Source organism: Streptopelia decaocto (assembly GCF_964273445.1).
Source record: "Streptopelia decaocto genome assembly, chromosome: 17".
NCBI lineage: Eukaryota > Metazoa > Chordata > Aves > Columbiformes > Columbidae > Streptopelia > Streptopelia decaocto.
The window spans coordinates 8,484,956-8,509,359 of NC_138672.1; the positions used below are offsets into that span (position 1 = coordinate 8,484,956).

A 24,404-nucleotide genomic window follows, 5' to 3' on the forward strand; every position below is an offset into this window, starting at 1 on the left:
GTTAGAGAAAAGCACTTTGTGCCATGTGACTGAAGCCTGGGGGAAAAAAAAAAAAAAGGCTGTTTGTCAAATTCCTATTTATAGATCATTAGCAGTGATGTTAGGGGGAGGAACCAGTACTGGGTGCGCTTCTTTGGGGGAGGCTGAAGAAAGCATTAGAGAGATCTTTTCTGTCCTGGCCCTGGGTGAGGCACACAACAAGTGCCAATGGATCTAAAAAGTCAGGGGTGATTTTCCCACTTTAATTTATTTGGTCGTAAAAAGACAGGTAGCAAAACATTCTTTAACTTGCCTTGTTATGCCATGCAGAAATCCTCTCTGCTGCTTCTTCCTCGCTCTCCTGTCAACCAATCAGCTTTGGGCTTTTACCAAGAAGCATCACAAAATCCCACTTTAAAAAATATTTATATATATTAAAATATATATCCCAAGGCATTCCACCATTTAAAGTCTTCGTGGATTAATGCTGAGCAATCCTGGATTCTTGCCTAAAAATGCAGCAGATCCACCAATGTAGGAGGATTTACAGCCAGCCTTTCCCCTCTAGCTGTTATTCTACACTTTGACCAGTTTTATCTAGTTCCTGTGCTAATTCTGTAATGAGAGCTGCTACACTGATGCCAGATTTTTTAGTGCCACATATCTGCCCCCATGGTTGATGCTTTTGGCACATGCAAAATGGACAAATGTGTAGAGGGGGGTTCAAACTGCTGATTTCCCATCATTCTTCGAGAGCTGGATAGACACGGAGTGGGTTGGCAGCCTTGCCAGGGCTTTCCTGCCCTTCTCAGCAGGAGGCTTCATAATTTCCAGGCAGGATCTCACCTGCTGCAGTTCAGGTCTGTGCCTTTTTACGACAGTAATCATTCACCTGGAGACTCCCTTGACATATCTCAAGTCTATGATGTTTCCTCCCCTCTTCTATTCTGTGAGCTCAACCACCACAACTCCTTCAATCTTTGTGGATCACTGACTTCTAAGACCCACAGTTATTTCTGTCAATTCCATTTGAACTCTCTCTAATCAGTCCATTCTCATTAAATGCGGTGCCAAACCAACCCAAATACTTGGGTTGAGCCCTTACCCATATTGAGTAAAGCAGGATTACCCCACAGAACAGAAACGCTGTGCCAGTTCATACATTCTCACACGATACTTGCACATTTTGCAAGAACACAGCACTGGCAATGAGAATCCACCTGTGGCCAAACATAACCCACACATCTTTTCTACAGAACCTCTCCCAGCCAGGTCTATGACATATAAAACTTTGTATTTGATTTGACAGAATTACATTCCATTACCAGGATATCTGTTTTTCTGAAACAGGTCGAGCCTTGATTGAGTTGTTTTCCATGGTGCTTGCAGATCCTCCCCAGCTTGATACCACTTTCTAATTTCATAAACATCCTCTCAAAATTTTTCCCCAAAGCCTAACTGAAAACTTCAGACAGTACCACTTCGCAGAAAGCCGCCTGTGGATTCTCATTTCCTGCATCTGACCATTCTCATGCACTTATTGCCATGTTGTCCAGAGACTGATAGCACAGAACTTGGGTGATGGGGAAGGACAGATAGAAGAAAGGAGAATAGAAGTTATCCTCAAATTGAACAGTAAAATTAGCACAAAATTAAAAAAAAAAGACACAGGTGTTCTGGTTATTTTAGTGCGGTTTCAGCTATTGTACTAGGCATGTACTTCCATGTGTCTTTACAGAGCAAAACATCTAATCCCTCAGGAAAAGTAATACATGTATTTTGAAATATGGCATCATTAGGAGCACAGCTGATGCGTTCCCCTTTTGCTGCAGTTTCTGTGCTACAAATCTGCAAGAACACTGGAGCCAGATGAATTCAGAACATCTCCTTGCATCTAAAACCATCTCATTGACATTTACCATGTTTGTCCTCAACTGATTTACAACTCCAGGGTTCACAATGAGTGCAAACAAAAATTAAATAGATGTGGTTGCAGTTAATGACAGAATCTCCCAACAAAAGCAAAACACAGCTAAAGCCTTTTTAATAGTTACTCAGGTTCCTCAAATTTGTTCAGAGAGTTTTCTAAAAGCGATTTGGTATTACTCCTAAATGAATGTGCTTGAGCTCCCAAAACAAAGCAGTACTTTATCTTCGAGCCCTGCCTTGGAAAGCATTCTGGATTGCAGATAAACACCTCACTTACAGACCATTCCATGCAAAATATTCTTTTTCAACTATGTATTTCAGATTTCTAAACCTGTATTTCAGATTTCTAAACCTGAAGTAGCAAGCTGTGAGCACAGCATCATTCAGAATGTGAAGAAAGAGGATATCCATGGGAAGGCCTTCATCTGTGCCGAACAAAAAGCTCCCTTGCTGGACTCCATTATTAAACCGGCTGCCTTGGACTATTATAACCCCAGGGTGTACCATGACAGACACATTCAGTTTTGTCTGAGCCTTGAACATGAACTTCAGTACAAATCTGCTGCTTGGGCTTCTCAGGTTCTCATATTACAGCTAGCACCACAACGAGTTAACTTCACTCTGGCTGAGATCTGACTAGGAAGCACTGCGCAGAGTCTCCATTTCATTTACAGCACATTCGTCAGATTATTTTATTTCAAGAGGCAAAAATCAGCTCCATTGACCATTGCACTTGCTCAGTGCAACAGAATTTTTTTTAAAAATTAGAAAATTCTGTTGGGCTAAATCTATAACATCACTGACATTAGTACAAACTTGTCGGTTTACACCAACAATGATCAGGATGACACCAGCAAGATTTGACTGATCTCACGTATAGAGTTCCTTAATCTTCTGGACAGATCGTTTCCACCAATCTTCCCAATGCTGAATTGTCAGCAACTGAGTTGTACTTTCTTCCTTGATCTGGGCAAACTGCTGCTCAAGTTTACATTTGTATTTCTAGATAAACAACAACAATAAAGGACAAAATTAGTAGTGATGAAATATAATTTTACTTTGCCTAAATCCAGGTCCTGATCCACTATCAGAAGATGGCATACAGGGCACTTTTTGAATTGTGATGCTGGTGAAATGCATGAAGTGTCCTGTTTCTTATACCATCCATGGGTCTCTGCTGAAACAATTCCCCATTGTAACGTGTCAGAATGAGTGGACTCCCTGAGAAACCAGCTCTGCTTTTGACAACATCACAAAGAAACAGACAAGAGAGGATTTCTACACACAGTTAATATGGCTTTAAGATCTGAAAACACTGTGCATATTAAAAACTTATACATAGCTACAATTTTCTTCTTAAAAAAGCAAATCCACAAGAGTAGCAGCCCCGCTCACAGTCCTTTCCCACTGACCAACCTTATATACAGCATCTCTTGCTTCTACTGCTGCTACATGGCCCAGTGTAGTCTTTGCTGTTGTAACTGACGCAGTTTCTCTGCAAATAATATAGTCCGAATTGTCTGTAAGAGTAGTCATGGGTATTCCTGGCCAAGTCCTTTAAAAAGCAACACAAACAAAAAAAAGACACGTAAGAAAGTTAGAAAAGAGAACAGATTATACTAATACATGTTACTTGTACTTACAGTGCAAAAGATTCAATAGTTTTTTAATCTCCACAAAAGGATTAGCCTAAAAACCTTATTTAGTACAACCACCTTTTCTTTTAAAACTTCAGGATCTCTGCACAGTAAATTGAATTCCTGTCTGCTGAGTGAAAATACACAGTATATTCATAGATCAAACGTGTTGAATAGATAAATAGTGGCTAGGAATGTGGCATAGCAATAACACTGAAATTGTATTGCTTTGCAATACAATATGTAATTCACTTTTGTTTCTTTGGATCCATTGCTATTCTTTCTCTAAGATCATTACCCACCCAAACTGCCCCATAACTAGTTAAAGGACATCACTAGTGATGAACACAGTATTCAGCGGTTTCAACAAGGCAGCAAAAAATTATGAGGACAGTGGCCGATACCAGTTTAGACAAGAGAAATTTCATAGAACAGTGTTCAGTATGGTCAAATATTACCTGCTCCCACGCTCAATTAACTGTTTAACTTCAGAGATTTCTAGAGGAAGTTCAGCTTGTTTATGACGGATTAAAGTGGATGTCTTCTGTCTTGGTGGATCAGTTTCTGGGAGATTATAGAAGACAGACTCAGCAGCAATGAAACAATGGCACTAGTAACGTTTTGAAGTAACTATAAGCAGCTAGATGCTCTTCACTTTTAAGACTTTTTGTTGTGTGCTTGATCATTCAAATCTGTCCATTTAAAGTACTATAGCATATGAAACTCTCCGCTTCCTAGTGAAAGTCTGCAGCAATCTTGAGAAGAAAGAGGAAGCCTGAACAAGCAATTATCTTACTTACTTGCTACGTGTATATCATCAATAGTGACACAGTCATCTAATTCCAGAAGCAGCTTTTCAGTGAAGGCAGCTAGTGCAGAAACAAAGTTCTGAGCACACTCGGCAGCACAGGCCTGTTGGGACGTTGGAGACAAGTGAGAGAAAATCTGTTAACAGTTTGATCTCCTTTTAGTTTAGCTCACAAAGAACTACACAAGCACTCAACCTTGACATTTTGCAGCAGCTGCAAATAACAGACATAAGGCTCTAAGTTGCGCATAAAAGGTCTTACAGTGCTTCTGCGGTATTTTCAACACTACCTGATTGCCTAAGGTAGAGTAAAAAGAGCTATAGACTTCTGTGTGTAGTTGCCCAGTAGTTGCATATTTTGTTTAAGCATCTGAACTTGATAAAAGCAGCTATCTGTAAATGCATCCTTCTGCCCAAAGCAAAGGCCATTTGGGAGTTCAGGTACTTTGGGTAGAAGTGCTTTGGTCAGGTATTATTCTAAAACAGGGTACGTGTGTTTCTGTGTGTGTATGCATGTTATTTGCACTAATGAAACACAAACAGAAGAAACTCTTCCAGGCATCTGTTGTCTGCAAGTAATATAACTAACCAGAGGATGTCAGTGTTGCTCCCAATTTAGAATTATATCCCATAATTCTACCATTAAGATCTAAATCATCTCTTCATCAGTATGTTCTATGAATCATCCAGAAGATCAGTTAGTTCCACAATAAATCTATGCACGCGTACAAGTGCATATGCATTAATGCATATATTGACCTAATGCTGATGATACATAACTTAAAAGTGAAAAGACATGTGAACAGGATTGCCTAAAACTGAAAACATTTTCCATTTTCTGGTTTACTTTCGATGTGGAAGAAAAATGTATCCAAGATGTCCTCTCCTTTCCAAATGCAACACTTAAGTTCCTGTTAAGCAATGGCTTTACAATTACCTGCAGCATCTTAGTGTTGAGATTAATCCCATCAGCTTGGTCTTTTTGCCTTTTTATTTCCCTTTGGCACAAAGTGTCCAGCTGAAGTAAGTTGTCTGGGTGTCCCAAAGAGGGATGCAATTGATTCTTGTGCACGGCCTTTCAGTAAACACATAAGAATGAAATCTCTTCAGTAACAAATGTGCAACTGAGTCATAATAAGGAAGTAAACCCCACACATTTTACATAAAAGTATTCAGAAAGACAAAGAAAACTTAGCTGTCTAGAGATAAACCTTGCAGTATATACCAAATTGCCTGTCTGCCCAACAGTAGGGCCTCTGATCTCACCTTGGGTTGTGTTTTCAACAAATAATAATTTCTCCTACCAAGTGGTAAACAAGATATTTTTTATATCTTTATATTTGAATTTTTTCCTGAATTTAACTTAGTACTCAGAATGACAAAATCTCAAGATACTGGTCTGTAAAATTGTCTGCATGATCTCCATTATGATTCTGTTTATCCGTTCTGATATTACAGGACAAAATACGCCTCTTTTTTGAAAGACAGTAAATAATGATATTTCATTACCCGTATACCATAGTACCTACAAATGAGGGCACCCATACAGTATGAGCTGTGTAGCCATACCACAATGTCACAGCCCTTAAAGAGTTTACAATCTAAGTGTAATATGTCAGGCAGAACTGTACAAGATTAAGAAGAGGCAGCTCAGTGCTGGAAGCAGCCAGAGAAAGGGCTGAGTTACTAGCAACACAAAAAACTACACAGACTAACTGCAAACACAGAAACTAAATCTGAGGCCAGCTCAGCAGTGAATGATTAAGCAAACAGTGAGATTAATAAAAAAAAAAAAAAAATTAGAATTCTGATGCATTTAGCGTCGTACCCCAGATAAATACCTTCACATCCTCCCATTCTTCCATCTGGTTATTGAAGAGGTGCCGAATCTGAGCAGTGGAATAGCTGAGCTTCTGCTCATGTTCTCTTAAAAGACTATCAGCTGCCAACTGGGAGACATAAGGGAGCTCCTTCTCAAACAACGTCAACTGATCCTGAAATGCTTTTTGGAAAAGACAGGGTGTTCATGTGACACAGAAGTATTCGTTGCAAGGAAAAAAAACCCTCAGCCAAGTTGAATATACACTGCAGGGGCCAAAGAACCTGGAATTTTCTTTCACAGAGATGCTGTCCCTGACATTCGTGGTCAGTGGGGTGGAGTCTAGTTGGAGGCCTGTATCTTAACTGAATGAACTCACCTACAAGACAGGAATTGTAGTAATCATCTGCCTGACTTTGGTATGACAACAGGTTCTGTTGGAGCATTTCTGCACAATGTTCAAATGTCTCTGGCAGATCTCCAGATATCGTGATTTGAGGCTGCTGCTGGTTTTCATAGAACTCCTTCAGGAGGTAAAGATAGAACAGAAATACTGAGAACACATTCAAACAGGTCACATCTGGGCATATAACAGTCGCAGGGATACATAAGGTTACCAACCACGCTCTATTTGAGACCACTTTTCTTCTTCTGATTCTGAAATGCTCAGTTAATCTTTATAAAAAACCCTGTGATTAAAAATACACCGTGTCAAATGCTATTTAAACGTTAGGTACGCTGGTGAAGAAAGGAAAATTTTTGGATGGCCATCCAAAAATTGTGAAGAACCAAGTTATTTAGCTGACACAGAGGAAGGCCTATGAAAGCAAAAGTGACTGAAGAACACTGGGGTTTCTTACCTCAGCAAGAGAGAGCAAGCTGTTATTACCCGTCCAGAGAATATTCATAATAATCCCCTTAAAAGTACTGGAAGCAAAAAAAACCAAATAATAATAATAATGACAAAAAGACAATCACACTGTAAAATGATCATGTTGGCAATATTTACTGTTTTACGAGTATTTTTTTCATGTTTATTTTAATGTACAAAGTAGGCTTAAATGAGGCCACCCATGTTAGATATTAAACAGAATAAAATGGATGATTTTTATATTCACTATTATTATGCTATAAAATGGAACCATTCTGTAAATGCTTTGACTCATAAATATCAAGGTTAAGTACTTCAAAATTCAATGGTGAACTCTATAGTTCACAATTGTAAACAAACAAGTAGTTGAATAGATAGACAGGTGCATTTTTTTTTTCAGATTAACTTCCGTTTCTGCAAATAAATGTACATGACTTACTCAGATTCTGGAGGCTCCTCTCCAAATATTTGGAATTTCTCGTCACTGAGATCTAGCATGTTGGATTTCCTTCTCCTAGGGAGGGAAAACATTAATTTGAAACTATCCCCAAGTATTATATTTTCCTTCTCTGGCTGATTATTTGAGCTAGTCAGTCACATGCTGGACATGAAACTGAAGAAAAAATGGGAAAAATGTAAATCTAAAACTAGTATTACATGAAAATAATTTTTCAATGGAAAAAAATTCTCAGGATTCTGCCCTCAATGGCTCTTCAAAACTTTTCTGTTGTTTTCACTCTTACAGTAACTCGTTTCATCTATTTATAGACTGAGCTGAAGACACCACACCCTAAAATTAAGCCATATTGATTAAAGAGTGAGGTTAGTCAACAACTTCACAGTACAAAACAACAACAGATGAAGGAGAAAATGAGCCAAAAATTCAGCTAAGATCTGAAAAAAAATGCAGTGCTGATTGTGACGACACAAACAAAGGGATCCCAAATGGCAGGCACGGACAGAAAGGCAGCTAATACTAATAAGTATTAGGAATTTGTGGACAAAGTTTAGGTAAATATCTGCACAGGAACATTGTAAGTGGAATTTCTCCTTTCAGGGGTCCTACCTTGCTGTGAGCTTCTTCTGGTTAAAAGATGACTTCCTTCTGATCTGAGCAGTGGAGGTCCGACGACTTTCACCAGACACACTTACGTGAGAACTCTTCTTTGATGGGGGAAGAAGTGCTGTGTATTCAACAAGATGAAGAACATTGTATAAGGCATTGTAGGATTCATCATTTCTGGCAGACAGAGCTGAGGTAACCCAGCAGTGGCAACAGCAAAGGTGGTGATTTGGGGCATGAGTAATAGGAATGTTGTAGAAAAAACGTAGATGGGAGGAGATTTAAAACAACATTAGGGCAGAGAATAAGGAGGAGAATAAATGGGCTACATTCACTGGCTGTGATGGGGACTTAGGAATGGGGAAGAGAGAGAGGTTAAGAGCCAAAAATCATCTTATTATTGCAAAGTAAAGATAGCCAAGAAAAATGTTGGGATGCACAACTCTGTCGAAGTTTGTATGCGCGCCACTGGCTGGAACAGGCTGGGCCTGCTCAGTGAGACGCGGGGAACTACAGTTTAGATGACTGTAATACATCAAAAAATGCTGGCACACCTCCTCCTGATGAAGGTAAACGATCCTTTCTCTCCAGATTTAGGCCTGTAGATTTTCCGGATGGCTGAATTCTGAAAAAAAGAAAAGAGCTAAGTGGCTATTGAATACTCTGCCATTTTAAGTTATATACTGGATTATACGGAGAATTAGTTATGTTTTCTATCCCTACCATATGCTAAATGCAGTTAAATTTCTGAGATAGTGTTTAAGAGATAAGATTACCTTTACAACTGACAGTGTAAACATAAGTACTTTAATGGAAGTAACTAATTGTTTAACTAGAATTTCTACAAGCGACACTGTGCATTAAAATATTTACCTGCAAATTACATGCTTGTCATACTGTTTGTTGCATACTTTGTATGTTCGTTCAACTATGCAGCACGTAATCACCTTTTAACTAAAATAACAGTGTAGATGAAAAAAAATACCCGAAATGTATCATAATGCTATTAACAAGATGTAACTTACAGAAAAATACCTTTAGGCAAACAAGTACTTACTCAAGTAAATTTTTGATAAAGCTTATTGATAAATCATCAAGTGCAGACTTTCCCATTCTGCTTGGATTTAACACAGGAAATTCATCAGGATCCAGCCCCATCAACAACACTTTCTTCTCATCTCTGAGACACTCTGTTCGAATGGCAACAGCAACTGGACCTTGTAACGTAACATCCATTGCAAGAGGGCTGAAGTTCTCCTGAAATCGGAAGAAAAATGAGACCCTGTTGGCTGGAGCAGGCAATTAGTGAAAGCATTACATGAAGTTACTGATTGCTAAAGCAGATCTTCCAAACGTACACTCTTTTGCTTCACAGGCTGAAATAAATTTCTAATAGCAATATTGTTACAGCTATACAACCCCAAGACACTTAGAAGTAGTTGTGAGTAGGTTCTTAGAATTTTCATAAGCCATATATAAGTATATACCCTTAAAACAATGATCCACTGAAGCTTACAAAATAAAGACAGACTTTACAGACAAGGAAGTTAAAAACCAAAACAACATTTAATAAAATAATCTCTTCAGGGCACTTTTTTTCTAAAAATTATTTAAAGAAACCCATGAAATATGGATCTATGAATAGTGCTACACGTGGAAAATCCACTCTTGCGAAGGACTGAGCAGCTCATTGTGATGCTGAGCATCTTTAACATTAAGTAAACTCAGTGGTGACTGATTTACTCAGCCTCTTGAAAAAGCTGACCTAAAGTTACAATGTCTTGGACAGCTTGGCATAATGCAGCATCTATCTTCATTTGAAAATTCGAAGCACAGATTCCAAAAAACCTTCCAAACATCTACACCAAAAATTCACTCAATATTAAATAAAACACAGAGAACTTGGATGTTATCTTACAGAGTCACACGGGCTCATTGGTTTTATTAGCAAGCAGTCAAGATATTGGCTCCTCTTTTTCAGTTCTTTCAACAGTACTTGGGCAAAATCACACAACTCTTCAGAAGTCAAAGCCTGAAAGATATGATAATACAGATGGTATTTACTAAACTAGCTATTTCAGTCTTTTCAAATATGCTGACTTGCATGCAACCTTCCTGAGCAAAAATTCTGGAAAGTACTCTTTCCACCACCCCCAAATGTGTATGAATAGAAGTCTGCCTCAAAACTATCAGTTTTTACATTATACAAACATGCACGGTGAGTCAAATGAATACCAAGTCAAATTAAATACCATTTTGTGCTGATTAGAACTTACTTCTTTCTCTGCAGTAGGATGAGCACAAGCTTCTAGCTTCTGATGGAGCTTCTCCAGGTAAGAGTTTATTGTCTCTGCCTGCAGATTGGAATTCGCTACCTAAAGCAGAAACAGATATTGGGGAAGTGAAATTCCATTCAAGGGGTTTTCAGAGGCTCCACTTGGAAACCACTAGACTTGCTGGTAGAAACACTCAGTCACTGGTACTCAGAAGAGAAGGTGAAAACAATAATTCACAAAACCACCACTTCATGTCCTTGACTGCGCCACAGAAAAGTGCTGGTCTGTTCAAATGTACATGCTGCAAGACCATACTGTCCCAGCAAAGCTGCAGCCCTAGTGAAAACACAATTAAAGCTGATAACGACAGAAAACAGGTTTTGAATGAGTATAAAAAGTCACTCAATGTGTGTCCACTCTGAATTCAGTCAAAAATATCTTCAACGGAATAAAAGACACATGATTATAATTCATTTAAGCCAAGTTTTGATGTTTCTGTTTGTACCTCTGATTTGATTTGCACTTGTAGATTTCTCAAAAATCGTTGGATCTTCTCCATAAAAACTCGATTTGTAAAGAGATGCCGGAATTTTGTTTCAGACTGTTTGATAAGTTCAGTAGCCTTTAAGAATGCCAGAAACAAGAGACAGAACTAATTAATTTTCACTTTTAAAAACTTAAATAATAGAAACTCACCATTTCTACTTAATTTTTCCATTTTTACCACACAGAACAGTCTTACAGTCCCAATCTGGGAGCAGGCCATCAAATATGCCAATATAATACATAATTTGGAAGAATGAAAGTGCACACCTGCTGCAAGCATCTGGATTCCATTTTCTTCATATCTGCCTTGATTAAACTTTCAAAAGAGTCAATACGCTTACTTTCTTGCTGAAGACACTGGCTGAAAGACTTGACCTCATCAGAAGAAAACTCACCTCCCTCCACAAATAATCTGAAAGCAAAGTAAAAGCAGTTGGTTGTCAGTCTTTCTTTTCTCAGAGACTATTTTAGCTAAAGAGACGTAAAACAAAGATACCAACACAAATGTTGGGTTGTTTAGTCTGGAGAAAAGGAGGCTTAGAGGTGAGCTCGTCACTCTCTAGAACTACCTGAAGGGCAGTTCTAGCCAGGTGGGGATTGGGCTCTTCTCCCAGGCAGTCAGCAATAGGACAAGGGGGCACGTGCTTCAACTCTGCCAGGGGAAATTTAGGCTGGAGATCAGAAAGCAATTCTTTGCAGAGAGAGTGGTCAGGCATTGGAATGGCTGCCCAGGGAGGTGCAGGACTCACCGTCCCTGGGGGTTTTTAAACTGAGATTGGACATGGCACTTAGTGCCATGATCTAGTCAATGGACTGGAGCTGGACCAAGGGTTGGACTGGATGATCTCTGAGGTCTTTTCCAACCCAGTCGATTCTGTCATTCTGTGATGTGATAAAAACAGTATGGTAATTGTGGCTTAATAATTTTTTTAAAATAGCAAATTAGATGAATAACAGAATAATTTTACTGTTCTGCCTATGCAACAAATGCTGATGCCCAGAAATAACTATTTACAAACAACGCTCTAATGAATCTCTGTACCTGCAAGTTTTGAGAAAATCTGTATTTGAATCCTTTAATTTTCCTAAAGCTTCCTCCAAATACTTCTGGTAATTCCTCAGGGAAACCTGGATCAATTTCAGATGATTATCTAGCTCTGTGTGCAGGCTGTTGCTGAAAGGAGCTAACCTAAACATAAAAGACAGGGGAAACAGGTAGAAAGAGGAGCACACATTATGGTTCAGAAACTGCTGGCTGTAAAGACGCAAATAAAATCTGAGAACTCAAGAGTGTTTCAGTATTCTGAAAGCAACTCACTGAACTGTTATTGCTTTTGTGACACTTGGAAGATACCACAGCAAGCAGTTGATGCTATTGAAAAGTATCCTTCAACACTAACTAGTTAATTGCTAATACTGTGCAGGTTCACTAAACTGGATAAAATCTAAAGGGATGAAACATCTTTTCTATTTTAAGACTGCCAGTACCTTGAAAATATATGAAAGCTGTCATCCATCCAGTACTGATTTTAATTTCTTCACACGAGATAAAGGAAGAAAACATTCTTTACAATTTTTTTTAAGTTTCATGAAGCAGTCTTGATTGAAGAGTAATGACATATAAACCAGATTAAGAATGCAAACCAGGAATGAGCAATTGGGAGTATTTAACCATGGAAATTCACAGTCAGGAGCAGCTGCGGTACACTTACTTCTCAGTCATAGGAGTGCTGAGGAAGACAGATTCCATGTCATGGATTTGGGAATGTAAGTTTTTGCTGATGTTATTTTGCTGATCACAAAATTCAAGAAATTTATCTCTCTCCTTTCTCAGAACTTCCACCACCTCTGTGCAGTGGTTCTCCAGGCACTCTTTGTGAACCAACAGTTCCACTGATAAGAAAATAAATTTTACAATTGGGTCGTGATTGACTTTTATGAGGACATAACAAGATGGATGGATGATGGCAGAGCGGCGGACGTGATCTACCTTGACTTGAGTAAGGCATTTGACACAGTCTCCCACAGCATCCTCACAGCTAAACTGAGGGAGTGGGGGCTGGATGAGCGGGTAGTGAGGTGACTACGAACTGGCTGAAGAGAAGAAGCCAGAGAGTCGTGGTCAATGGGGCGCAGTCCAGTTGGAGGCCTGTATCTAGTGCAGTGCCTCAGGGGGCAGTACTGGGGCCTGTATTATTCAATGTATTCATCAATGATTTGGACAAGGGAATAGAGTGCACTATCAGCAAGTTTGCTGATGACACCAAGCTGGGAGGAGTGGCTGACACGCCAGAAGGCTGATGATCTTTCGAGGTCCCTTCCAATCCCTGACATTCTGTGATTCTGTGTTTACTGTGGACTCTCACAGCCACCAGACAGCCTATTATCAGAAGCACCAGTAAAATATTTTCCTCTACTACTGAATCAGCAGATGCTGAAACATATTTTGGCCAACTTATGATCATCTCTAAATGAAGACATGCAATGCTCAGAGTAAAAAATAGTCGGTACCAGCTCGAAGATTGTAGATATTTGTCTCTATATTCTCCTGCCTTCGTTGCTGTAACTGAAGATGCTGCTCAAGTTCTGAATCCAGGTCCTCTTTCTTGACAGCTACAAGGACAAAGGAGTTGGAGAAGGCATCTGCAAACCATTTCTCCAAGTCTTCGAAAAAGCAGAGGCGAATCCTGTGATTGAAAAAGAAATATTACAGTCAGGAACAGTAAGTAATAAATAAGAATTTATCAAATATAATAATTCTAAGAATTTAACTTCTGATTATAGGAAGATATGGTTTCACTCCCATTTGCATGATACTGGCAGACTTCTCGAGCTGGCATGCACTACTGAGTACCAAGCATTTTACCTACACAGCTCTACAGGAAGTCTGGGCAAATTACTTGTCTGTAATATCTTTTGTCACTAAATAATTTTCTGTAAAATATGAATGTTCTGTAAGAGGTAAATGCTTGTGTGGTACTCTGAGTGCCATGGATGAAAAGCAATATAAAAATTTTCCCTTATTTTTATCAATTTAAAAAGAGGAAGAGCATCATATAATTAGATTTTTTTTTTTTTTTGCATCTTTAGTCTAATGTTTCTTCCAAACAGCTGAAATTTGTCTGTTACCTAAGGGAAAGAAAGAAGATAAACTGTTTGCTACTAACCGTTTCTTGAGCTCTACAAACACCGTTTCTTCGATAAGTACATATTTCAGGTACATAGGAAGCGATTCCTTCTTTTCATATTTTGTAAAATAAGTCTCTGGGATGTCAGTCTTTCCTGCCTCTTCAACTCCAAAAACTGTGTAAGAGTTTCCACTAGAAGTGGAAAAGGTCTCAATGGCAATTTCAGAGCTTTTTCCCTTGCTGCTGTCGAATGTAGCCTGGGAAACAACAAGGAATCATCACCTGTTACCTTTAAAGGTGTAAGCCCAGAATCAACAGAATAGTGTTCTGATTCTCAGTTTCGACAACATTCATACAGAGAATGTGTGCAAGTCTCAATAGGCAGAGTCACCAATGTTTTAAAAGGTTTTTGTTATGTTAATAAATATACATAACTAAAGACTGAAAAACTAATAGTCAGATATAAATACAGCTTAAATCATTCACAAAGGGTTAAGAATAGTGTGATCAAAGAAAGGTATTTTTAAAAAAATCTATGCAAAAGCTTCTTACAAGGGTAAAAGCCATGCATAAGGAATGGTTATAAACTCCATTTGCCCACAGAAAGGATCTAAAACTCTAACAGTCCAGAAATAAATGAAAACAATAGAGACTCCTGCATGCTTTGTGTAAAACTAAATTTAATCTACTTTAAAGAATTTAGACCTACCTGAAGAGAAAGCAGATTTCCTATTCATCATTATTTTGTGCAAGACTTCACTTTCTCTTGTTCGCTCACCTGTGTAAAGCTTACCCCCTCTCCTGCATGCTCAGTTCCTTCACTTCCATGAGAAATACTCTCCTTATCTTCTTTTTCCTCCATTTCTTCAGCTTCCTGTGCAAAGATCTCCTCATTCCCAGCTGTGCTGGTTTCCTCATTTTCTTGTTGACAACTCTCCGTCTTTCGCTTTCCTTCAGTTTCTTGCACAACACTCTCAGCTTGCTGATCCACCAGACATTCAGCTTCTGAAGCCTCAACTAGTTCTTCCCAGTTAAAGCAGAGTTTTACTTGGTTACAATCCAAAGAAATACAGATTGAAAAACATGCAAGCAAAAAGACGTATTTGTACCATTCATGTATTACCTTCATCTTGAAATGTGAAGTCTATCTCTCCTTGCAAGTTCTAAAAGCAAAACAACAACAACAAAATAAAACACGCTATTTAAAAACAAGGATTTGCTTGCTTAGAAGAAGTTCATATTCCTTCTTAAAATAAAGCTATTTCAATAAGATAGTCTTGAGTGGATCACTTGTTTTCCACTTTCCACTTTCCACTTCTAGTGGAAGGAGCTATAACACCCAAATTGGAATATTTTGTCCAGTTCTGGGCCCCTCAGTTCCAGGACAGGGAACTGCTGGAGAGAGTCCAGCACAGCCACCAAGATGCTGAAGGGAGTGGAGCATCTCCCGTGTGAGGAAAGGCTGAGGGAGCTGGGGCTCTGGAGCTGGACAAGAGGAGACTGAGGGGTGACCTCATTCATGTTTACAGATATCTAAAGGGTGAGTGTCAGGAGGATGGAGCCAGGCTCTTCTCGGTGACAACCAGTGATAGGACAAGGGGTAATGGGTTCACACTGGAACACAAAAGGTTCCACTTAAATTTGAGAAGAAACTTCTTCCCAGTGAGGGTGGCAGCGCCTGGCCCAGGCTGCCCAGGGGGGTTGTGGAGTCTCCTTCTCTGCAGACATTCCAACCCGCCTGGACACCTTCCTGTGTAACCTCATCTGGGTGTTCCTGCTCTGGCGGGGGGATTGCACTGCATGAGCTTTTGAGGTCCCTTCCAATCCCTGACTTTCTGTGATATAATGTAAATTTTAAAGCTAGTGTAAATTTTCCCAAAGAAGCAAAAATTAATACACAAATAACATTTTAAACCAGAAGTTTGTTTTCTTTATACCTGTTTGAAGATTTCCTTTACATTAAAATATTGGCTCACGGATGTACTGTAAGAAATCAATTCCTGAAAAATGGCTTCTGGGTAAGTTTTTACTTTATCCATTAGAACTTCATAGAATGTCTTGTATCTGTCAAATTTAAGGTCATTGTTTAAGGGACTCAGGTATATAGAGAAATAAAATTAATTATGACTACAATGTCTTTAAATCCAAATTTAACTTTTTGGCCAATCTCATAAAACCTACTACTTTAACCTTCTGAATAAATAATTATCCCATTGGCACGGATGACATGGTATACTACACGATAATATTGATCTGGTATATTTTTTGAACAGTACCAGTCTTCCTCGGTCCTACTTGTAAAATGTGGGTATTAATTGCCTTAACCTTGTTCAATGTGGCCATTATTTTACATTCTTACATGAAGTAGAAAGCAATGGTTTTCAACACCTCCACACTACAGCATAAACAAGACCTAAATAGTACAACTAACACTCAAATATGCTTTACTTTTAAAGTTTGCACTAAAATTCATACTTAGCTCTGAAGTCATCTAAAGAAGAAAGGGCATCCTTCAAATATTTCTTCAGTTTTTCTTCAGAGCTTGCTCTTCTCATTTTATCCAAAACTATATCCAGATTGTCTTCCATAATCTAAGGTCACAGAAAAAGAACCCAGTGAAATTGATTTAGTAATTATTAAATTGCTTCATAACTATTTATGATTCAAATAATTAACTTATATACACATATTCTACACCAAGAAGGGAAGTTATCTTATCAAAACTCATCTACTACGAAGATCTTTCATAGATAATGACCACCTCTGACATTGCACATTATACACATAATAAGAGAACCTGACAAACAGACAAGACACTATACCTCCACGAGATCTTATGAGTAATAGAAACTTGCAGCCACTTAATATATAAAATATAATCATTGCCACATCAAAAATAAGATATGACTTGGGTTAATCAAGCAGTTAGCAAAAAATGTACCTGACAGAATGAAACTACCCTGTAGGCATTCCAGTATAAATGTCAAAGGTTACGGTTTAAATTTTGTATCAGGTATTTTGAATTCCAGAGGGTTCTCTGCATTGAGAAGTCATTTCTTTACATCATACCGCATCCTTATTTTTTTGCTTATACCTGTATTAAGATATGCTGTTTCCGTCTGCATTCATCTAATTTCTTCTGAAGTTCATCTTCCTGCTGGGACAGGTTATGTTGATGGGCATCCCAGAGAGCCATGGCCTCCTGAAAATAGCTGTACAAGTCTCGACAGATCTGCTCATTCTGTTTAGCCAGCTCCTTGAAGTCTCTCTAAAGAAATACATTTAAGTGAAAAGGTTATTATTAATCTGTTGCTAGAAAGTGAAATACATGTATAAGGGGACATATGACATGATCATAGGCCGCCTGAAATTACACTATCAGTATTCAACATGGTCTCTTCTACTTGGCGAGGGAAAAATAGTCCAAGGAAATAGGATGATATGAATAAGGATTTTTGTTCTAGAAGCTGAGATATGAAAACTTCAGTTTATTCTCCTGGTACTGCAAAGCACAGAATTACTACATTCTGCATATGCCCTGAAGTATCTGGCCGTCTATCATTTTAGTAACAACTGCCCAATCATTTTCATGTATGGAATCATACAAGACCGATTGAAAGAAATTTGGGAGATCATTTAAATGTCTCTCTCTGTCTCCAGGCAGGATGAGCCATAACAAATTAAACCCTGACAACCTACTATAAATATAAACCAAACAATTATGAACTGTTCTCCTTGAATCACACCAAACTATTTTTATTTATGGGGCAGGTGTTCAGTCACGCTACGAAACTCTTTCTAACATCAATAGCCTAAGACGCACGTGGCATTTCAGACAGTAGCGCAGGATGAACAGACTACTCCCAGAGAGTAAAAAATACCAGGTGTAATCAACATACATCCATATGCTCCAGCTCTTCTTCAAAATGACTTTGTAGTTTCTCAGTCAACTGGAAAAACTCAGAATCCACAATCTCTTCAGCTTCCTCTTTTGTGCAAAGTTTCAGATTCAACAGGTTATTCTAAATGAAAAGAATGCCAAGTTATCAACATGCATTTTGCTCATTTCAAGTACAAATACCAGTGGCTATTGTAAAAAAAAACCCAGACAGTAAGTTTTGTAATGGAACAAGACAGAGATTAAAAGCAATTTCATTTGTTATCTCAGTGTTTGGTAGATCCTCAAACTTGTATCATTGTGTACTGTTACTAACAATCCTTCCAAGAATTCACAAAGCTGTGATACGAACCTTGCATAACTCCATTTCTGCCAAACATTTTTGCTGGACCATCTCATACTGGGTGCGAATTTTCTTCACACATTGCGCATTGTGGGTATCTGGAGGATATGAACAACAGGCAATTGTAAAGAAATATTTCACAGTGCAGTGTGAAATGGAAACATGACAGAGAACTTGTCCGAGTCTCAGCACAGGTAATATAACCCGGTAGCGTCTTCACATGTGGACGACACTACCAACCAGTGAAATGTTTTAATACAAATTGTTTTATCCTTATGCTTAAAAGCAGTGAGTTATTTACAATCGTCAGCAACTTCTTTGCTACTATACAGGCCACAAACATAAAGACGGGGTGTGCTCTGGAGAACTGGTGAGAGGAGTCAAGGACAACAGGAAGAGCTTTTTCCAATACGTGGCAGATAAAACTAACACCAGAGGCAATGTAGGCCCACTGATGAACGAGGTGGGTGCCCTGGAGACAGAAGATACAGAGAAGGCAGAGTTACTGAACGTCTTCTTTGTCTCTGTCCACTCTGCCGGAGGCTGTCCTGAGGAGCCCTGTACTGCTGAGGCCCCAGAGGAAGGCAGGACAATGGAGGAGTTTGCCTGGGTTGATGAGGACTGGGTTAGGGAGCAGTTAGGCAATCTGGACATCCATAAATCCATGGGTCCGGATGGGATGCACCCACAGGGAGCTGGCTGAGGTCATTGCTGGGCCACTCTCCATCATCTTTGGCAAGTCTTGGGAAATGGGAGAGGTGCCTGAGGACTGGAGGAAAGCAAATGTCACTCCAGTCTTCAAAAAGGGCAAGAAGGAGGACCCGGGTAACTATAGACCGGTCAGCCTCACCTCCATCCCTGGGAAGCTCTTTCTGGTCATGTTGTTAGCTCAAACCTACTTAGAAGGTACATGGAAACACACAGAACACAGAACAGAGCAAACACAAACTTTTGAAGCAACCACCTGACTCATCACTGCCTGGAATAAAATAAAGAATTGCTTGATTTCCAGACTGTTTTATTATTTTCCAGCTTACCTATATTTTCGTTCAAATTCATCACATATAAGTACCATTCATCTATCTCATCTGCTTTGTATGTTGAAGGGAACAGCTCACTATCAAAATAGCAAACAAGAGTCAGATATCTTCAAATACAATCCAGTCACCTTTTAAAAGCTAAAATGATGAATCAGAGTAACCATATTACTGTTAAAAATAAACCATGAAGACTGCTGTCATCATATCAACATAGTAGTGTTAGATTTCTACCAAGACTTCTTTCTTAATTTATTATACAAATTAAACTCCCACACGGAAACAATGCCTTGACAAGATCACCAATTTTTACTTATCTACCCATCCTTGTCTGCCCCTTTCTGCTGTGTTTCAAATGTCAGTAAGATTTACTTTTGTGCTCCTGCATTTCTAACCCTCGAACACCCCCTATTTAGTGTAACTGGTGCAGCAAAAACCAATAATACACTTCTTTTTTCCATTAAAAGGAGCTTTAAAAAAGAAGTTTTGGCTCTGCCTAACTGCTGTGTTGTACAATCGCACACTGAAAGGGAGTAAAGTGCATTTTGTAGCCAAGTCGCTCACTAACTTTAGAAAGAATTCTATGTTCCTTTGTTCCCGTTGTCTCTTTTGTCATACCCAAGGCGCTGCAAAAGCTCCATTCTCCTTTCACTAAGTGCAATCTGATCCATTATCACATTTTCAATTTCTGTTTTCACATTTGGGGGATTCTGTATTTCTTCATTTGCCATAAATTCTCTGCAGGATAGAAGAATACATTGAAATAAATATCTGTTTACGAAACTTTAATGTTTGAAATACAAACACAAAACATGTTTTATACATACCAGGTGAAAAAGAATGCTGAGATTTTAATTTTTATAAAGGAAAAATGATAAAATATTACTGTTTATAGAAAACATAAGTGAACACTAGTCATTTTGTGTTATTCATACTCCAAAATCTAATTGTAAAATGTCTGACCTGAACCTACGAATTACACAGTTCTTTTGGGTGAGCTTCCAGTCCTTGACTCTATCTTGCCATTTCAATCGATGTGATAAATCCTTCATCATTTCTGATTTCATTAGATTAACGAACAGCTTGGCAATTGCCCGCTGATTAGCCAACAGTGCTCTGTTAATCAGCTGTGTATTAAAAAATAAAAACAGGAAAAAAGAGACATCGTGGGAATATTCAGATTGTTATCTTCTCACAGGAAAAACAGACTCTCAATATGAAAGATTTACCATGGCCTCATTATTCATGAACTTGTGAATGTCAGCTGGCAAGAAGAAGGAGATTTTCTCCAGTATCACAGTATACTTCCTCAGTACATCTGTTATCTGTGCAATAAAGGAAAAACCAAAAATCCATATACTTCAAGTGTCAATTTCCTAAGGCAAGCAACTATTTAAGACCTTTTTTTTTTTCCATTAAAATAAATAAAATTGGCTGGTAGATTAAGAAATTAATCTTAAAATACCTATTTTAAATACCTTAAATACTGATTTGTTAAATCATTCATAATTAAGCAGACAGGCAATTTAAGCAAACATAGTCATGTCTGGTATTTTTCATAACTAATCAAACAGAAAATTCCCCGGTGATCCTGTTGGACCTATTCATCATGTCTACCTCACAAAGAAAGGACAAAACGACACAGGTATAACAAATAGCACTTGTTTGCGTATAAGAACATCCTTATGGACTATCCATTGATTTATCCAAACATTTACTGTGATGTCCAACAGCTTTCACAGGTCACGCTGAGGTCTACACAGCTGTAGCATCTCTACTATTGATACCCAGCCTACTCAAACTAAATTAGGGCACCTGTGCACATTCTCAGCTTCAGAACAGTTAAGTCCCAACTAAATAACATTTCACCTCTTCATAGTTTGACCTCAATAACCCTGTAGAACAATACAAGCAGCTCACATATTTCTTTCATCTTTACTACAGGTAATTGTTGGAGAAACTAAAACCTTATAACTAGAAAAGAAGCATCTTCTACTGATTACATGGGAATAAAATGAGAGAATGATCTACTGGTGAAAGGACAGCAACCACCCACACAACAGAACACCCAGCAGACCTTTCTGACTCCTGTGGAAACACCCTACTCTTTGCTTTGCATCCAGCATTACGAGCAAATAGTAATATTATGCTTAAATTAACAGCTATTAAAACTGCAGCTCACTTTGTCAGCTCGACTCCATTCAACCTTTTTTAAGGATTCATCCATTTCCCTAATCCACTTCCTTCTGGTCAAGGATTCCTGATGGATAATGTTCCACAGTTCTTCCAAACCCTGCAAGAAGAATTTGTTCGCAATCTCACTGAAAAGTAAATGTCAAAAACACCAAACAAACAAAAAACAAAGAAAACCACAAAACCCAAAAAAGGGCATTTATATCTTAAAACAGCAATACATAAGAAGTTATTTTACGCAGGTGAGGTACAACGTAACTGAAGATGAGACAATGGCATGAGCTGCCTTACTTCAATTGAGAAACCTTCCAGAGCAGTGTCAGACTCAAGCTTTTTCAACAGAAGTTCAATTTTTCTGTCAGATTCCATCAGTTTTGTCAGAAGGAATTTTCCAGGCTCCAAAACAAAAGGCTCCATCTCCTAAAAAGGTAAGGAAGTCAGTCTGATCTCTTGAAATTAGGTCCTGACCTTAGTGTAGCACTCTGGACTATCTGGATTACAAACCCCAGCCTTACCCTGCCAATGCAGGCAAGCTCACACGACATGGAGGAGAGAGCTTCCTCGTGACGGCCGCGCCGCTGTTCCGCCAGGCGCTCCAAGATATCGCTCCTCGTTTCCCCAGGAGCTGCCAGGAAAGAAATGAGGATGATGGAGCTTGGAACTGTTGCTGCAGAACACATAATGCAAGCACAACGAACCACCAAATCCACCCTCTGACCTGTGTTGTTTGTGCAGGTGTTACAGCGTGTGGCACCTTCCCACTGGAAGGGAAATCTATGCAAATGTAGGTTAAAAACAGTAAAGCATATTTCAAAATTTCCTTTGATTTTATTAATCTGCAGTTTTCTGAAGGATAGAAGCATGGAAGCTATGAACTAAGTTCAGGTATGTTGCAAAAAATCGCAAATTACAAGAGTGAGATCTGCTTACACCATAACTGGAATTTACCAACTCAACACAAACTGTGATTGATCGACAATTTTACAACCATTTTTTCTATGAGTAGACTCCTCATCTTCAAAATGACCTACAAACCATCAAAAATCCATCAGGTCGTTTCTGAGACTGATTTTGTACCTTGTTCGGCTAAAACAATTATACATATGGCAGCTCCTAAGAATGCAAATTAAAATATCTGACATCAAGGGAAATAAATTTTACCAATAAAATCAGGCAGGGATCTGACTTCCTCAGCTGCATTTACATCTACACTTTTCCAAGCCTTTTGAAATACTGTAGCTTCTCTGAAACAGAAAGAGAATAAAGCTTTGATTTATACTAAATACATAACAGGAGGAAATTGCAATGGGTGTAATATTAAATTTAATTGGCAAATGTAACATTTAAGTGAATATAAGCATCATTCTCACTTCAAAGATTATGGTTCAAAGAACCAGAGGCGAATTGAACTGAGTAATTATCTATCTTAGGTTGATCAGAAGTCTGCTATGACGACATCAAAGCAATAAATGCTAGATTTAATACGTGTAAACTACAAAGACACACATACTACCTCTAAAAGGTATAAAAATCTATGAACTGTTAAGTAAGGACTAGTGAGAAATATGGAAATAGGTTTTATCTGCCCACTGCCCTTCCCATCAGCTGGAGCACTGTGTTTTTCCTTGGAAGAAGTGAGAATAAGGGTGTCACTATTCAGCAGAAGAGTTTGGGTGAAAAGGATGGATGCACTAATTGCTTTTCTTGCTCATTATATAATCATTAGTGCAGCATCATGTAAACCATTAACATAGCTTAAAATGTGGTTCAATAACATATATCAGACTGGGCTTATGCTTTGAACAAAGATGACATATGATTTCTTTTTAAAAGAAAAGCCATACAAGACGCATGCCATTGCAAATATTATCCTGCTAATCTGCTCTTCAACAGCCAGCAGCTCATTATACTCCTTTTACACCCAGCAAGGGAACAGTCTATTACAAATGGTTAGTGTTGAGATCAAGATTTCAGGAGCATCCAGCCCCCAGTGTAAATCTTACAGCCTCATACCTATAGCCATGAAGATAAACTTGGGTTTTTATGCTTCTGTTCTCTACCTGGACAAGGGCGGCTTTTCTGTGGGGTCATTGTAGGGTGTTCTTTCAACACAGTCCTGCTGGGCACACAGCAGCCTGGCATCGGGAGAAATTTCTGGATCCCCAACCAAAGCGAGCCTTTCATTCTTTATGGGAAAGCCGGGCTTGTTCCTCACTTCACGCAAAGAACGCACTAAGCGAACCTTCAAAGAACCGTAATCAAAATGGTTAGCGTTCTTCCCAGCCTGCTGAAGAGAGAATAATGATATAATTGATAAAAATACAGGGGGAAAGGCAGCAGGGAAAGGCAAAATAACGACCATCACATGCATAACAATTTTCATGCAAGGCTGTTTACAAAATGCAAAATATATATATATGTATATATCCCTTTCCACATAGAGGAAGAGTGAAGCAAACTGGATTGTGTGTCTTGCTGCTGGTTACGTGGAAAGTCAACAGCAGAGTCAGAAATGCCCGAATCCAGCACACGATGCCTCTTAATTGATCTTCTACTGCTGCGTGATAATTATTCTACCTCCAGTTAATGTTATACATCCTGATACACAAAGACACAGGAACACCCAGAGATGCATTAGTAAGCACATGCTAAAGATAACACAAATATTTTTGACTACAACAAACAAAAAGCAGGAAGGTTGAAACTGACCTCTGCTTTGAAACCGACCTCTGGTTTGCGGTCAGTTTAACAACCAGCCAACATCATTAACTCACATTGTTCTACCGTTTCTTTTTTTTTTTACCTCATCCTCGAAGATGGGTTTGTAGACTCCCCCGGGGGGAAGCAGCCGCACGGCCCCCAGCGGCAGCATGCGGC

At 38.7% G+C, this 24,404-nt stretch overlaps 1 protein-coding gene across 1 annotated transcript; it reads right to left on the minus strand.

Moving 5' to 3' along the window:
• Positions 1–2,778: 2,778 nt before the first annotated feature.
• CCDC180 (coiled-coil domain containing 180) lies at positions 2,779–24,399 on the minus strand (the record flags this gene model as incomplete). The annotated part of the gene is made up of 37 exons (XM_082067639.1): positions 2,779–2,910; positions 3,325–3,463; positions 4,004–4,109; positions 4,346–4,457; positions 5,291–5,428; positions 6,195–6,355; positions 6,552–6,696; positions 7,033–7,099; positions 7,483–7,557; positions 8,110–8,227; positions 8,661–8,731; positions 9,164–9,363; positions 10,025–10,138; positions 10,383–10,481; positions 10,888–11,004; positions 11,196–11,340; positions 11,971–12,117; positions 12,641–12,821; positions 13,440–13,615; positions 14,096–14,313; positions 14,835–15,073; positions 15,180–15,219; positions 15,994–16,120; positions 16,532–16,647; positions 17,151–17,324; positions 17,956–18,078; positions 18,307–18,395; positions 19,335–19,414; positions 19,953–20,072; positions 20,298–20,461; positions 20,564–20,659; positions 21,517–21,627; positions 21,819–21,947; positions 22,043–22,152; positions 22,689–22,771; positions 23,588–23,811; positions 24,331–24,399. 37 exons carry the CDS (start codon positions 24,397–24,399, stop codon positions 2,779–2,781), a joined length of 4,755 nt encoding a protein of 1,584 aa, XP_081923765.1.
• Positions 24,400–24,404: the final 5 nt, after the last annotated feature.